This window comes from Schistocerca nitens, chromosome 4 (assembly GCF_023898315.1).
Source record: "Schistocerca nitens isolate TAMUIC-IGC-003100 chromosome 4, iqSchNite1.1, whole genome shotgun sequence".
NCBI lineage: Eukaryota > Metazoa > Arthropoda > Insecta > Orthoptera > Acrididae > Schistocerca > Schistocerca nitens.
This window is the reverse complement of record NC_064617.1, coordinates 685062802-685079585: the sequence shown is the minus strand read 5'-3', so window position 1 is coordinate 685079585 and position 16784 is coordinate 685062802. Positions and strand designations below refer to the sequence as shown.

At 38.4% G+C, this 16784-nt stretch overlaps 1 protein-coding gene across 1 annotated transcript in view; it reads right to left on the bottom strand.

Annotated features, from left to right (window-relative positions):
• The window catches only part of LOC126252500 (RING finger protein 145-like), a 202111-nt gene that overhangs the window by 57540 nt on the left and 127787 nt on the right, over positions 1-16784 (bottom strand). Inside the window, exon 5 of the mRNA XM_049953395.1 lies at positions 9842-10212. Within this exon, the coding sequence (XP_049809352.1) occupies positions 9842-10212 (371 nt within the window). The remainder of the gene's footprint in view (positions 1-9841; positions 10213-16784) is intronic.

Here is a 16784-nt window from a genome sequence, read left to right as displayed (position 1 = left end):
AGACAGCCCTGCAGGATTCGTGGTGTCAGTTCCCTCCAGCACTACTTCAGACATTATTCAAGACCATGCCATGTCATGTTGCACCACTTCTGTGTTCTCATGGGGGCCCTAAGCGATATTAGGCAGGTGTGCCAGTTTCTTTGGCTCTTCAGTGTACATTTGCCTTTTTTCATTCTATAGTCTATAATACGTTGTAGAGTCAATATAGCCTCACTTGCTTCTCTGTTTGTCCAGAACCCAATGTGGGCTTCTACCAGCCTTCCAATTATTCTGTTGCTTATTCACTGAAGTATTTTTCAACCATGACTTATTAAACTGATGGTTTGGTAATACACCTGGAGGCATCTGCTTTCTTTCATATTAAAATTTTACAGTTTTGTGTGTATGATGCTAATTCCTCAGTCACTGAAGCTAACTGTGACTTTTCTTTGATGTCAGGTCTGTCTTTGTAACCAAACAGGACATTTTTAAATTTTAGTGATATGGAATATGGTTCATTACTTTCTGAAGCTTCCTCACTGGTAGTTTTCTGTGATGATATGTCAGATATCTGATGTGGTGTATCTGTCAGTAAAAGGGAGAATAGAGTGTAACATCCCATTGATGGCACGATCATAGAGATGGAGCACAACCTCAGACTAAGAAAGGATGGGAAAGGAAATCAGCCATACCCATTTCAAAGAAACCATCCTGGCATTTGCGTGCAGTGATTTAGGGAAATCAAAGAGAATCTAAATTTTGATGGCCAAACATAGATTTTAACCATTGTCATCCTGAATAGGAGTCCATTGTGTTTGTGGTTCACTGTTGTAGTCTATAGGCTGTTTCTTTCAGTGCTGAAACATGTATGTCAAAGTACTGTATCTTCAAAGTTACTAGTTCATATTTGTTTCTCATACATGCTCATGCTCATGCTCACATATGAATTAGTGAGAGATGGTGAAATGTGCATGTAAATTTAAAAACAATTTGCTGGGCCCTGCACACAAACTGGAAACAGAGTCAGTGTAAAATAGATGTAACAAGTTTGTAGGAAGTTATCACTGAGAATGCTTCAAAAATATACTAACAAAAATGCATATAGCTAGGGTTTAAAAGTGTTTCATTTAGTCATGAAAATGAATCTCACATAAAAGGAATTACTGTTCACATTGTATCCACTCACTGAAAGACTCTCAGTGATAAGTTTGAAAATATCTCAAATTTTTTTTTAAACAGTCATTCTTGTTAGATAATTAAAGCAATTAACAAGCACTACTTTTGGAAGTATTACAACCAGAACTGCTATATTTAATTGATTTTGTTTCATAAATATCTGTCAACAGAGAGATTCTACTTCCTTTATTGGAATTTTTAATTTCTAATACTTAGCCAACACAGTTGTCACCTGTATGCTACTTACAAATGTGTGTTCTTGTATTTGTTGTTGTTGTTGTTGTGGTCTTCAGTCCTGAGACTGGTTTGATGCAGCTCTCCATGCTACTCTATCCTGTGCAAGCTTCTTCATCTCCCAGTACCTACTGCAACCTACATCCTTCTGAATCTGCTTAGTGTATTGATCTCTTGGTCTCCCTCTACGATTTTTACCCTCCACGCTGCCCTCCAATGCTAAATTTGTGATCCCTTGATGCCTCAAAACATGTCCTACCAACCGATCCCTTCTTCTAGTCAAGTTGTGCCACAAAATTCTCTTCTCCCCAATCCTATTCAATACCTCCTCATTAGTTACGTGATCTACCCACCTTATCTTCAGCATTCTTCTGTAGCACCACATTTCGAAAGATTCTATTCTCTTCTTGTCCAAACTCGTTATCGTCCATGTTTCACTTCCATACATGGCTACACTCCATACAAATACTTTCAGAAACAACTTCCTGACACTTAAATCTATACTCGATGTTAACAAATTTCTCTTCTTCAGAAACGATTTCCTTGCCATTGCCAGTCTACATTTTATATCCTCTCTACTTCGACCATCATCAGTTATTTTACTCCCTAAATAGCAAAACTCCTTTACTCCTTTAAGTGTCTCATTTCCTAATCTAATCCCCTCAGCATCACCCGATTTAATCTGACTACATTCCATTATCCTCGTTTTGCTTTTGTTGATGTTCATCTTATATCCTCCTTTCAAGACACTGTCCATTCCGTTCAACTGCTCTTCCAAGTCCTTTGCTGTCTCTGACAGAATTACAATGTCATCGGCGAACCTCAAAGTTTTTACTTCTTTTCCATGAATTTTAATACCTACTCCGAATTTTTCTTTTGTTTCCTTTACTGCTTGCTCAATATACAGATTGAATAACATCGGGGAGAGGCTACAACCCTGTCTCACTCCTTTCCCAACCACTGCTTCCCTTTCATGCCCCTCGACTCTTATAACTGCCATCTGGTTTCTGTACAAATTGTAAATAGCCTTTCGCTCCCTGTATTTTACCCCTGCCACCTTCAGAATTTGAAAGAGAGTATTCCAGTTAACGTTGTCAAAAGCTTTCTCTAAGTCTACAAATGCTAGAAACGTAGGTTTGCCTTTTCTTAATCTTTCTTCTAAGATAAGTCGTAAGGTTAGTATTGCCTCACGTGTTCCAACATTTCTACGGAATCCAAACTGATCTTCCCCAAGGTCCGCTTCTACCAGTTTTTCCATTCGTCTGTAAAGAATTCGCGTTAGTATTTTGCAGCTGTGACTTATTAAACTGATAGTTCGGTAATTTTCACATCTGTCAACACCTGCTTTCTTTGGTATTGGAATTATTATATTCTTCTTGAAGTCTGTGGGTATTTCGCCTGTCTCATACATCTTGCTCACCAGATGGTAGAGTTTTGTCATGACTGGCTCTCCCAAGGCCATCAGTAGTTCTAATGGGATGTTGTCTACTCCCGGGGCCTTGTTTCGACTCAGGTCTTTCAGTGCTCTGTCAAACTCTTCACGCAGTATCTTATCTCCCATTTCATCTTCTTCTACATCCTCTTCCATTTCCATAATACTGTCCTCAAGTACATCGCCCTTGTATAAACCCTCTATATACTCCTTCCACCTTTCTGCCTTCCCTTCTTTGCTTAGAACTGGGTTGCCATCTGAGCTCTTGATATTCATACAAATGGTTCTCTTCTCTCCAAAGGTCTCTTTAATTTTCCTGTAGGCAGTATCTATCTTACCCCTAGTGAGACAAGCCTCTACATCGTTACATTTGTCCTCTAGCCATCCCTGCTTAGCCATTTTGCACTTCCTGTCGATCTCATTTTTGAGACGTTTGTATTCCCTTTTGCCTGCTTCATTTACTGCATTTTTATATTTTCTCCTTTCATCAATTAAATTCAATATTTCTTCTGTTACCCAAGGATTTCTATTAGCCCTCGTCTTTTTACCTACTTGATCCTCTGCTGCCTTCACTACTTCATCCCTCAGAGCTACCCATTCTTCTTCTACTGTATTTCTTTCCCCCATTCCTGTCAATTGTTCCCTTATGCTCTCCCTGAAACTCTCTACAACCTCTGGTTCTTTCAGTTTATCCAGGTCCCATCTCCTTAAATTCCCACCTTTTCGCAGTTTCTTCAGTTTCAATCTGCAGTTCATAACCAATAGATTGTGGTCAGAATCCACATCTGCCCCTGGAAATGTCTTACAATTTAAAACCTGGTTCCTAAATCTCTGTCTTACCATTATATAATCTATCTGATACCTATTAGTATCTCCAGGATTCTTCCAGGTATACAACCTTCTTTTCTGGTTCTTGAACCAAGTGTTAGCTATGATTAAGTTATGCTCTGTGCAAAATTCTACAAGGCGGCTTCCTCTTTCATTTCTTCCCCCCAATCCATATTCACCTACTATGTTTCCTTCTCTCCCTTTTCCTACTGACGAATTCCAGTCACCCATGACTATTAAATTTTCGTCTCCCTTCACTACCTGAATAATTTATTTTATCTCGTCATACATTTCATCAATTTCTTCATCATCTGCAGAGCTAGTTGGCATATAAACTTGTACTACTGTAGTAGGCATGGGCTTTGTGTCTATCTTGGCCACAATAATGCGTTCACTATGCTGTTTGTAGTAGCTAACCCGCACTCCTATTTTTTTATTCATTATTAAACCTACTCCTGCATTACCCGTGTTTGATTTTGTATTTATAACCCTGTAATCACCTGACCAAAAGTCTTGTTCCTCCTGCCACCGAACTTCACTAATTCCCACTATATCTAACTTTAACCTATCCATTTCCCTTTTTAAATTTTCTAACCTACCTGCCCGATTAAGGGATCTGACATTCCACGCTCCGATCCGTAGAATGCCAGTTTTCTTTCTCCTGATAACGACATCCTCTTGAGTAGTCCCCGCCCGGAGATCCGAATGGGGGACTATTTTACCTCCGGAATATTTTACCCAAGAGGACGCCATCATCATTTAATCATACAGTAAAGCTGCATGTCCTCGGGAAAAATTACGGCTGTAGTTTCCCCTTGCTTTCTTATATTTATAACCAGACTATTCAGTCATTATTTTTGTAGATCCCATTAGGAAGAGAACCTTCGGGCTTGTTGAACAAGTCAAATCATACTTTATCACAATGATTCAGATGTTAGCAACTCCAATAAACCACTAGAACCATTTAAGTTTACTGAAGCAGGGGTACATAGTGAATTTGACAATAAAATCACTGCCTCCTGAAAATGTTGTCTCCTTAGTTATAATAGAAAGCTGTTGTTTATTTCATTTTGCTACCTACATAATTACAAGATCATACTAATATTTATTTTCATTGCAACCAGAGTCTGAAAATCCAGGACTGTTTACAACAAAAATTTCTACTTCTTTTGCAAGTAATAGGAATATTCAGTTCTTGAATCTGAGAATTCTAAATTTCTTGCTTTATATGAGATGAGAGCTAGTTCAAGATTTCAGAAACACATTTTCAATTTCTGATAAGAAGCCAAAGCATAGATGGGAACTGATTAGTCTCAATAAAAGACAGAAAATTACAGTTGAGCTGAAATTGATTTCTATTATTAGCAATAGATTAAGGGTAAATTCACTGAGATGTGGATGCAAGAGTTTCAACAGCTTTGAAGTTGACTGCAATAGATGTGAGGTTATCTAATTTACAAAGCATTCTTGATATTCTATTTTGTTGAGTGAACACTTTTTTTACTTTAGCTACAGTGCCTCAAAAAGATAATCCTGCAAGACAAAAAGGGAGTGATGACATGCAAAATTAAGTTAGTACCCTGTTCTTCGGGGTCAACAGAACACACTACACTGTATTATCAGTACAAACATGGTGAACTGAATGCACTACTGTGTCGCCTTTACAAACTGCTTACACTTCAGCAAGCTAGATTCTGCCCTGGTAAAAGCTGCACAGGTCAATTACTCAGTCTTACATAGTTCATAGAAGATTGTTTTTGAAGCGTGTAAGGTGACAGGAGAAATATTTGTGGACTTGACAGCATTATATGACACTGGCAACCATCAGTTGCTATTAAACAAGGTCTGCAACCTAATCAAGGATTTCAGCCTCACCAGGCTCATCGCCAATCTTCTGCAGAACCAAAGATTCTTCATTGACCTCCACGGACAGAACAGCCAATGGATGTTACAGAAATATGGCCTTCTCCAGGGAAGTGTGTTGGCTCCAGTTCTGTTCAATATATACACTAAGGACAACCCATAGTCCCCATCTGCAGGCATTTCTTGTATGCTGATGATCTTGCTCTGGCAACCCAAAGCACAAACTTCGATTTAATAGAAATCACCCTAAAGAGTGCTCTTGAAGATCTGTCAAAATACTACAGAATAAACTAGCTTAAATCCAACCCATCAAATACACAAGCGTGCGCTTTCCATCTAAGAAACAGAGATCCACCTGTAAGTTACAAGACTGCTCAGTGATAGGTATGAAAATATCTCAAAATGGTCAGGGGTTAAATTGGAACACTGTGACACTCCAAAATGCCATGGAATAACACACGACAGATGTCCAACATTCAAAAAACACTGCATGGATTTCAAATAAAAGATCTCCCCCAGGAACAACCTACTGAGAAAACAGGCTGGATCACAGTGAGGCAGTCAAGCTGAAACCATCTGAACTGCTGCATTGGCATTGTGCTATTCCACTGCAGGCTATGCCTGCACTGTCTGCCAAACAGGTGGACATTGCCCTAAACAACACATGCAGAATTATAACAGGCTGCTTGACGTCAACTTCAGTTGAATGGCTCTACCCCACTTTTGAATCGCACCATCTCCTGTTTGAGGAGAAATAGCAGAGAACAGGGAAAGAATGAAACTGGACCGAGAAAAATGTGCATCCCATGCATAGGCAACAACCCTACCCACAATAACTAAGGTCAAGGAAAAGTTTCCTCAGAACATCGAAGAAACTAACAACCCTGATGAAGTCAGGCTGCAACTATGGAGGGCTGAGACATCCCAACCCCCTAGTTGGAAAAGATTTCCAGAATCTTTACCCCCTAGGCATGATGAGAATAGGCCAGCCTGAAAGTCCTTCAATAGGCTGAGGTCAGGAGGGGACAGATAATGGGTTAACCTGACAAAATTGGGATAAATTGAAGAAAACAAAACCCAATGTGACTGCAGGGAAGAACAGACTGTTCAACATATGCTTCGGTGTCAACTGCGTCCAGCCACCTGCACCTCCACCAGGCAATGGAAAATGCACTGGAAGTGGCCAAATTTTGGTCAAAGATTATATAAACTGTGCTGATCTTTCAAAAATTGTATAAATTGTGTTTTATGTATGTTTGTGACATGGGAATAATAATGGTGAATTGAACTGATTGATTACTTTTATTTGAGTGAAATAGCACATTAGTAGCCTTTGTGAGATAAAGACTCAAACTGTCAGCTGTGAAACAGTTGTGGCACAGTTGGACCCTTGATTAGTATGATTGTGTCATAAGCAAACTTTGCAGTTTCAGTAGACTGATTTAAAGTCCCTCAAATAAATGTCAGTTGTTTTGGTAACCAACATCCATTCTCCATTTTCTATTTCCCTATCATGAGTTTAGTTTCATTTGAAGAGATTGTAGGGAATTAAATGCACCCACAAAAGATGTTTTTCTTATGTACATTTTTCTCTGCAGATGCCTCTACTACACATGTCAGTCATTGACTAATTACAAAGATAGCATGGGGATGGTCCTATTAAATCAACGCAGGATTTAAATGCTCTGCTACAGATGCTGCCATAGCCCAACATATTACCACTAATTAACGATATAATTTATGTATTGGTTGTAATTTTGGAATAATGTCTACCAGAGTAAATATAAAGCGCTTGTGTTAGCTTATTTGTTATGATGTGCAATGCCACTATGAGGAAGTAATCACAGAAATGTCCAATGATTTCAATGTCATCGTTTCTGCCACAGCTACTGAGAACTTGGTTTCATTTGTCTCACAATTTTTATTTTTTTCGATGTTCAAAGATTCTCCACAGTTTCATACACTTCTAGAGATAACACAGCTTTAGCTCTTATTTCAGACATGATATTTTTTAATTCCTTATTTCATACACTTATTTTCCCTACATGTGAGTAACTTCACCTTTATTTGTTCCAGGAGGGAAAAGACTCACTAATATGAAAGAATATATTTGTGAAGAAGATAAATTTTCATGAATACAGTGTGCCCCCTTTCCAGTTCTGTAAGTTTACTGTAAAAAAGTCATTGATTATATTTCTGTTATGATTTACACATAACAAAAAAAGTTTTGCATCACCTCAGTTCCAAAACCTGTACAGGAAGTTGAAATAGAGATCAATATAAACATCATTTCCGCCCTTTTTATTGCTCATGAAAACCACACATTGCATGTTGTACCAACATACAGCGAGACCTTCAGAGGTGGTGGTCCAGACTGCTGTACACACCGGTACCTCTAATACCCAGTAGCACGTCCTCTTGCCTGTATTCGTCATGGCATACTATCCACTAGTTCATCAAGCCACTTTTGGTCCAGATTGTCCCATTCCTCAACCGTGATTTGGCTTGGATCCCTCAGAGTGGTTGGTGGGTCATGTTGTCTATAAATAGCCCTTTTCAATCTGTCCCAGCCATTTTCGATAGGGTTCAAGTCTGGAGAACATGCTGGCCACTCCATTCGAGTGATGTCATTATCATGAAGGAAGTCATTCACAAAATGTGCACAATGGGGGTGCGAACTGTCATCCATGGAGATGAATGCCTCACCAATATGCTGCCAATATGGTGGCACTATCAGTCGAAGGATGGCATTCTCGTATCTTACAGCCATTACAGTGCCTTCCATGACCACAAGCGGCATACTTTGACCCCACATAATGCCACCCCAAAACAGCAGGTAGCCTCCATCTTGCTGCACTCGCTGGACAGTGTGTGTAAGGCATTCAGCCTGTCCATGTTGCCTCCAAACACGTCTTCAACGATTTTCTGGTTGAAGGCATATGCGACACTCATCCCTGAAGAGAACGTGATGCCAATCCCGAGAGGTCCATTCGGCATATTGTTTCGCCCATCTGTACCACACTGCATGGTGATGTGGTTGCAAAGATGGACCTCGCCATGGATGTTGGGAGTGAAGTTGCGCATCATGCGGCCTATTGCGCACAGTTTGAGTCATAACTCGATGTCCTGAGGCTGCACGAAAAGCATTATTCAACATGGTGGTGTTGCTGTCAGGGTTCCTCTGAGCCACAATCCGTAGGTAGCAGTCATCCACTGCAGTAGTAGCCCTTGGGCGGCCTGAGCGAGGCATGTCATCAACAGTTCCTGTCTCTCTGTATCTCCTCCATGTCCGAACAGCATCACTTTGGTTCACTCTGAGACACCAAGACACCTCCCTTGTTGAGAGCCCTTTCTGGCACAAAGTAACAACGAACCATGGCATTGACCATCTAGGCATGGTTGAACTGCAGACAACATGAGCCATGTACCTCCTTCCTGGTGGAATGACTGGTTAACTGATCGGCTGTCAGACCCCCTCTGTCTAATAGGCACTGCTCATGCATGCTTGTTTACATCTTTGGGCAGGTTTAGTGACGTCTCTGAACAGTCAAAGGGACTGTGTCTGTGATACAATATCCACAGTCAATGTCTATATTCAGGAGTTCTGGGAACCGCGGTGATGCAAAACATTTTTTGATGTGTGTATTATTCTTTCATGATCCGAATCTAAATTCTTGGCATGTTTTATTGTCAGTGTTTGAACATCAGGAGCAGATAAATCATAAGCTTGGGCTGTAAATCTAAATCACTGAAGATATTTGGATCTAAAGATAAGTTCTCAATGGCACCTGCACTATGGACCTTCAATTCTCAGTTTGAGATATACTGTGGGAAATATTATAGCGTTGGCTGTCAATAATTCTTGGTGTCCTTGATCATACCTATCAGATGCAAAAACTATATTTCAAGTCCCTACAAATAATGATACCCTATTTAATTTTGTGTTACCTTACTAACATGCTTCCTCTAAACACTTGATGAAACTTAATTTTTTTTCCTGCTACTTGAATATAAAATGCCAATATTACTGCTTCTCAAGTCACTGTTGTGACACAGCACTGAAAACATCATTCATATTTACCAACCTTTACATCACAGAATTTAACATTATTTTTTGTAAATACAATCCACTTCCAATACCTATTTTACTGGTTCTGCAGCAGTATGATATTAGCTGAGTTGTTATTTCATAATACATAGTTTACAGCAATGGCCCATGTTAATGCAAATACATTACATCATGTAACAACAGGAATCAAACCAAAATTCCATGTATTGAGAACTACCAACTGACAAAACTAATTTTAATTTAATATGAAAAGTACTTGCCTGCACAGAAGTGAGAGCACATGTGGAGACAACAACAAGTGCCCAGAAGTCAACCTTGAAGAGAGAGCACAAAAAGTACGTCATGTACAATGGAAATGTTAAAAGGAAAAGGCAGAGAAATAAAAGACGGATGTGCCGCAACTTTGACACATTTCTCGATGCACAAAGACGCATTAGCAAGGGCTCTGTCATTTCATGCATTGACTGGATGAGGGAGCCCAACACAATGAAAAGAACCACAGACATGGCTCCAACTCGTTGTGGCATTGCCAAACGAGTCATTCCTGTCTGTAGAGAAAGCAGTGCCATAGTAATGCCTTCACCTACTCCAGCACGTGGATGCTCACGAATTAAACCTGAATCCCATTTCCCTGCAACAAAACATCAATTTTAGGAACACATAATGTGCACAAAAAACTAGTGTGCTTTCTGCTTTTTTCATATCTATTGGAAAATGAACAAAGCTAAGATATCAGTACAATAATATTTTCAATACTGTACATGCCAGGCTTTAGACAGTGGAAAAGTTAACAAATGCTTCTAAACTAACAATACTCTTTATTGATCTTTCTGTGCAGTAATGACTTGCTGTTTTTACTCAAAAAACTATCATGAATGTCTTTGTAAATCTGTTAAATTGATCTAATAAACTTCAGTTGATCTCTTAAATGTAGCATAAAATAAGTGGACATTTATATTGTTTTGTTCTGCAAAAACCTACCACAACATTGCAAAAACATGAAAAGTAGACCATCCATTAGTATACAAATTCCTGATCAATTCTGATGAAGAGTTATAACATAAAATCTTCACAAATATTTTACATGACAAGTAGACTCACAGTGAAAAGAAAAGTAGAAGATTTTTGTTATGCTAAATTACATGACTCATTCTTTACTTTTTAAGATTCAAACTAACTTTCAGCAGGTAATGCGGTGTCTGTATTCATTTTTGCTAATTTTGTAAGTGTCTTAATCTCTGTGTGGTTCATGACAGCCCTTATTTTATTGGTTCTGCATACAGACAAACATAAATAGTAACTCAGTGCTGAAGTTCTACATCATATTATCAGGCATATTATATTACTCAAATTATTTTAGAAATAACATCTTAGAAAGGCAAAAAACAAGGGAAGCAACTTTTTCTCTGAATGTAGCATTTAACATAAAAGTGCTTTTTCATGAATTTATCAGTAAAATTTCTGACATTCTCTTATTTTTTGTCATTTTCTTTCATAAAGCATGTCATTTGCAAAACTGGAATATGAAATATAATTAATAACATTGTAACACAAAGGTTCCTCAAAAGTAATATTCATAACAGATTATTTATTTTATCATAAGTGGTAATATTTTGAACCATTCTGCTATAAGCAACAGCAAAACAAGTTTCCTAAACTGTCCAAAGTTCACAAGCAATGCATTACAAAAAGCAAATGTTGATGCATGAAACAATCAGGATGCGATTATCACACAGGGCAACTGGACTTCCTAATCATTCACTATGTAGTGACTGTAAATAGCAGCTCTAACTCCTCCTCCTGTCAGCCATGAGGTTCAGGTTTTTGAATGCACACACAATGCAGTGTCAATAAAATTCATGTCAGCTCTATCTAGGGCATGGGAGGAATGTAATGACAAAACAAATAGTGTACTGTTGCTGCAGCCCACTTTCTGCCACCAGCTCCTTCATTTATACGTATTGGTGGACACTGATATTTATGAGGTTTATGATTTGAGTAGCAACCAGCCACATGAAAGGTTTAAAACATTTTTGTTTATGGTTTGAGTTAAATAAACATGTTTAAACCATACTTTTGGCTAGTTGCTGCTTGAATTGTAGACTTTATAACCATAGTACTACCACATGTCAACTTTTGACAAGACTACATACTGATGTTTACTTTGAACCAATATGGGATCTAAAACAGGCAATGCAGAACAAGAGCTATGGGACATTCAGTTCAAGAATTAAGTTAAACCCAACAATATTCATCCACATAAACAATGTACAAAACAATTCAGATGTTTTACTGTTTGACCATTTATCCCACAGTCCCAAACTGTTTTCCACAAATGTCTGGTCTTTATAACATATGACACAGGCCCTTTTCTACAATTTCACAAAGATAAAATAACACATTCTTCATGTGTTGGTTCTTGTTCCAGGCAAGAGCTCTAAAACACAAATTACAAAAGTAGACCTGAAGGAATGATGAGCATCGCAATTTTTGTGGGGCATATGTTAACAATTGGTTTAACGATTACTTTATCTACATCTACATCCATACTCCGCAAGCCACCTGACGGTGTGTGGCGGAGGGCACCTTGAGTACTTCTATCGGTTCTCCCTTCTATTCCAGTCTCGTATTGCTCGTGGAAAGAAGGATTGTCAGTATGCCTCTGTGTGGGCTCTAATCTCTCTGATTTTATCCTCATGGTCTCTTTGCGAGATATACGTAGGAGGGATCAATATACTGCTTGACTTTCGGTGAAGGTATGTCCTCGAAACTTCAACAAAAGCCCATACTGAGCTACTGAGCGTCTCTTCTGCAGATTCTTCCACTGGAGTTTATCTATCATCTCTGTAATGCTTTCACGATTACTAAATGATCCTGTAACGAAGTGCGCTGCTCTCCGTTGGATCTTCTCTCTCTCTTCTATCAACCCTATCTGGTATGGATCCCACACTGCTGAGCAGTATTCAAGCAGTGGGCGAACAAGCGTACTGTAACCTACTTCCTTTGTTTTCGGATTGCATTTCCTTATGATTCTTCCAATAAATCTAATCTGTTCTAATAAATGATCTGCCATATCTTCCCAGTAATTATGTTGCACTTTTCAAAAGTGTAACCTTTGATAACTGCTATTTCCTCAGGTACTTTCCTATTCTTCTGAAATAACACTGGCTACACTAAAATTTTAACTGTGTTTCAAATGGTTCAGTTTTAATTCTACTTTTATATATTCTAAATAAATTACTCTTATATTTAACATGTGCATAGCCTTTTTTTATACTCTTTATTTTCCCTTTACAGTTACCAAAGTTGAAAAGTTGGAGTCAACAGCAAAAATGTATTACCACTCCTGCTGCTTATCCCTCCTGTTATGTTTTCAAGAGTGCATTAGTTAACACAGAAAGTCTGACCATAAGTACTGTGAAACTGGAAGAGTACAATAACTGACATGGTACAAATGTCAATAGAATGGGCTGTAAGATAATTGTGCTCTGCAACTGTCATGTCATAATAATGTAGCTCAACTCATTATTCTGGTTTGCCATAATTAGTTCATGGCACAGTTATTAACTGATCCCCACATCAATTGTTTGTTACAGCAAACCAATCCATATAAAATAAGCATTCATATATCTTGAAATAAGTTAGATTAACTGAAAAATAGGGGTTAAGTCATGTAAGAATCTTACAAATCTTTTTTTCTGAATTTTCATTTCTCATAAATTCCTGTCTGCGGATAAAAAGTTTGTAAGTCATTGTTGTATACTACTGCCAATTAGGAAGAACAAATTTTTTATACTAATAGAAATACATTTAAATTTCTGCTCTGTTCTTCTTCTTCTTCTTCTTCTTCTTCTTCTTCAGAAGAGACTACAGCCTTGAACTGCCAGGTCCTGGATGGTTTTTATTTCATTTGCTCAATACTCAAATTAAGATCGTAGTGGGGCAATATTTACTTCAAATCTCTCCATATAGCAGAGATGCTGAGTCACTATAGACACAATAAAAAGATATTTTTATTGAGTCTATCGCGACTCAGCATTTCCGCTATATGGTGAGTAGCAACTTTCCTTCTCTGGTATTGTTACATTCCATCCTGGATTTTCCATTGTTTGATTTACTTCTAATCTGGTGGAAGAAATTAAATGTTGTCTGGATGATGATGATGATGATGATGATAATTATTGTTATTCAGAACCATATAATATAGTCCAGTGAAACTGTCTGAAAAAAAGCATGTACCTTGCAAAAGGTGAGGTAGAAAATTTTATTTTTTTAACTCGTTCATATTGTTGGAAAGGTTAGAAAACCAAGTTTTGCCAACAAAATTTCTCTTGGGAAACATTCTGCAGTCAAAAAACTTCGAAAATTTTCGGACTTTTTTCAGTTTTTTCAAAATATCTCAGTTTCATTTGCTCCTATCGCTTTGACGTCTATTTTCTTTTTTAAAGAGCACAAAATTCTCTACAAATTTGATTCTTACCATTTTTTTCTACTCCCAATATCTAAGGCACTACAGCGTATCAAAAAATACTAATTTTTCAAATTTCGAGCGAAGTGGCAAATTACCTAATTTTTGAACACTGTAATTTCAGTATCTATTTGTGTAGTATAAACATATTACTCATCATGTTATTCATTGGAATTTACCATCTCACTCTGCTGCAGGGCCAGGATAAACAGCATCATATTCAGTAACTACAAACACATTCACGTCGGATTGCGTGAAGTTTATTTGTGTTACAATATGTAATACGATTGCAAGCAGGTGCCGTACATTTTCTACAGTTGGTTGACGTTAATAATCAGTTATAAGAAAAATTATGTAGGAATTGTTCTTTACCAGACAAAAGCATATTTATTCTTTGGCGGGCGGAAGGCGATTATCTCTGGTGATTGTTCACAGTGCGCTGACAGCTATTAGCACACAACAATAAGGGTCCTACAGTTTGGAGTCGCTTCCATTCATTTATATGTTGTGGTGCTGGAAATGAGTATGTCTGACATGAATTTGTGTTTCATTTGCGAAAAAACTGTGTTGAGTGGTGGACGCATTGTGAAAAAGAAAGGACTGAGCACACTTATCGATTGTAGTGCTAAACGCAGGGAGTCAGCTCACACCCGTTTTTTGAAAACGCTCAGTGAAGTGATGGTGCATGAAGCATGCTACAAGAAGTACATTAATGAGAGAATGATAGCAGCTAGCCTTCGACATCCTCAGGAACCAACAGGCGTGCTATGTCGGTCACAGGAAAAAGGTCAGTTCAATTTCAAAGAGAAATGCTTCTTATGTGCAAAAGGGAATTCTGATGACTTTTTAACCAAGCAGTTAAGATTGCCATATGCCAAATGAAATTTTGTTTACAAAGTAATGAAATAGGAAGTGCAATCGACAGTATTAGAACAGGCTAAACGACGTGGTGATGAATTTGGTCAACAAGTGATACAGCGGATTCAAAATGTAAATGATTTGGTTGCTGCAGATGAGTGGTACCACAGATTTTGCTACAGAAAGTTCTTTCAGCGTGTTTCAGCTACTGGACAGAAATGAGGTTACCGACCTGCAACACAAGTAGATGAAGGCATGGAGGCTATATTTGCCTACCTGGAAACCAATACGGAAGAACGTCAGTTTTCTATGGACCATCTGTTAGAGCAAATACCCACATCACCTCCTCCTGATAGTCGAACCGTCAAGGCTCGCCTTTCCCAGAAATATGGTGACGATGTGGTGATAGCTGAAACAGCTTCAAAGCCAGCAGTTGTATGTTTCAAGAATGTTGGGCACCAACTACTCAGTGAAAATTGGTACACCAAAAGAAATTCAGATCCTCAGCAAGAAAGACTACGAATTGTCAAAGCAGCTGCAAATATCATATTAGATGATATAAGATCAGTAGTGTATGATGTAAAACAGTACCCTCCCTCTGATAATTTTTTATGTGATGTAGAGTCTGTCATACCAGAACCTATAAGACTGCTCTTTGAAACTATAATTTTGAAACACAAGTGGTCTCCCAGAAAATGGGAGAAAATATGTGTTTCTCTTGCTCATGCACTCATAAGCGCTGTGAGGCCACATTCATTTATTTCATCACTTTTGACTGCTATTAGTGCATACTTGTACCGTAAATTTGGCTCAAAACATCTCATCCAGCTTTTGTCTTCCCTTGACTTTGCAGCATCTTATACAGAAGCTGCCCTATTGGAAATGTCTTCAGTCCTTCAGCTTGACAACGAAAGACAACGAAGTGACACATTTTGCCAATTTGTGTTTGATAATGCAGATTTCAATGTAAACAGCGCTTTGCACGTTCAATAAACCACATGCTACCCGTGAAGAAATAATAACAGCAGGAGAACAGGTTACTATCGCATTGTATAGTGGAGGTGTCAGCAGTTCCCACACACTAGACCATTTGCGATACCAGCTATTCGCCAAGTCTGCCACAAAAAGCAAACTGAATCTTGCATGGTTGCCACCTACACAAGATGATGCACAACATCATTCGTTGCGGACTTACCAACAAGTCCAAAGTTGAATGGGAAACTGGAAACCTCCTGAGAAATGGGGCTGGAATCACAGTGTCCACGGTCCAATGCCCGTTATAATGAGCCAAGATCCAGCACCTGAAGCACTTCTTCACATTGTTTCATGCTCATGCAAGCTGAACTATGGCAGAGCGTGCTCCTGCAGAAAAGCGGGTTTGAAATGTTCTTCAATTTTCAAGAAATTTATTGGGGTCACCTGTGAAAACGTGCCAAAATTTTTATATGAAGACAGTGAAGAAGATGTTATGGAGGATGTTGGGGAAACCGCTGACGAAATCAACGAACTTGCTGAGGCTGACTCGCTGTTTAAAGAAGAGGTCAATCTGGGATCAACTCTAGGTACAGACCCTGAATCCATAACTCAAGGTATTTCTGGTGACACTGAGGAACCTGACCCATCAAAACATTGGATGTGATGCTCATATCTGTCTCAAGTGTGCTAATGTGCGATATTACAAGTATTACACACCCAGAAATGTCAACATTTTTTAGTAACTGACAATGCATTTTAATTGTAATAAAGCTACTTATTTTGAATGTCAACTGTGTAGCTTTTATACACAAGAATAATTACCTACCTAGTTAGGTTGCCTATTGCAGTTTCCTGAGGCAATTTATTTTGTGTGTGTGTGTGTGTGTGTGTGTGTGTGTGTG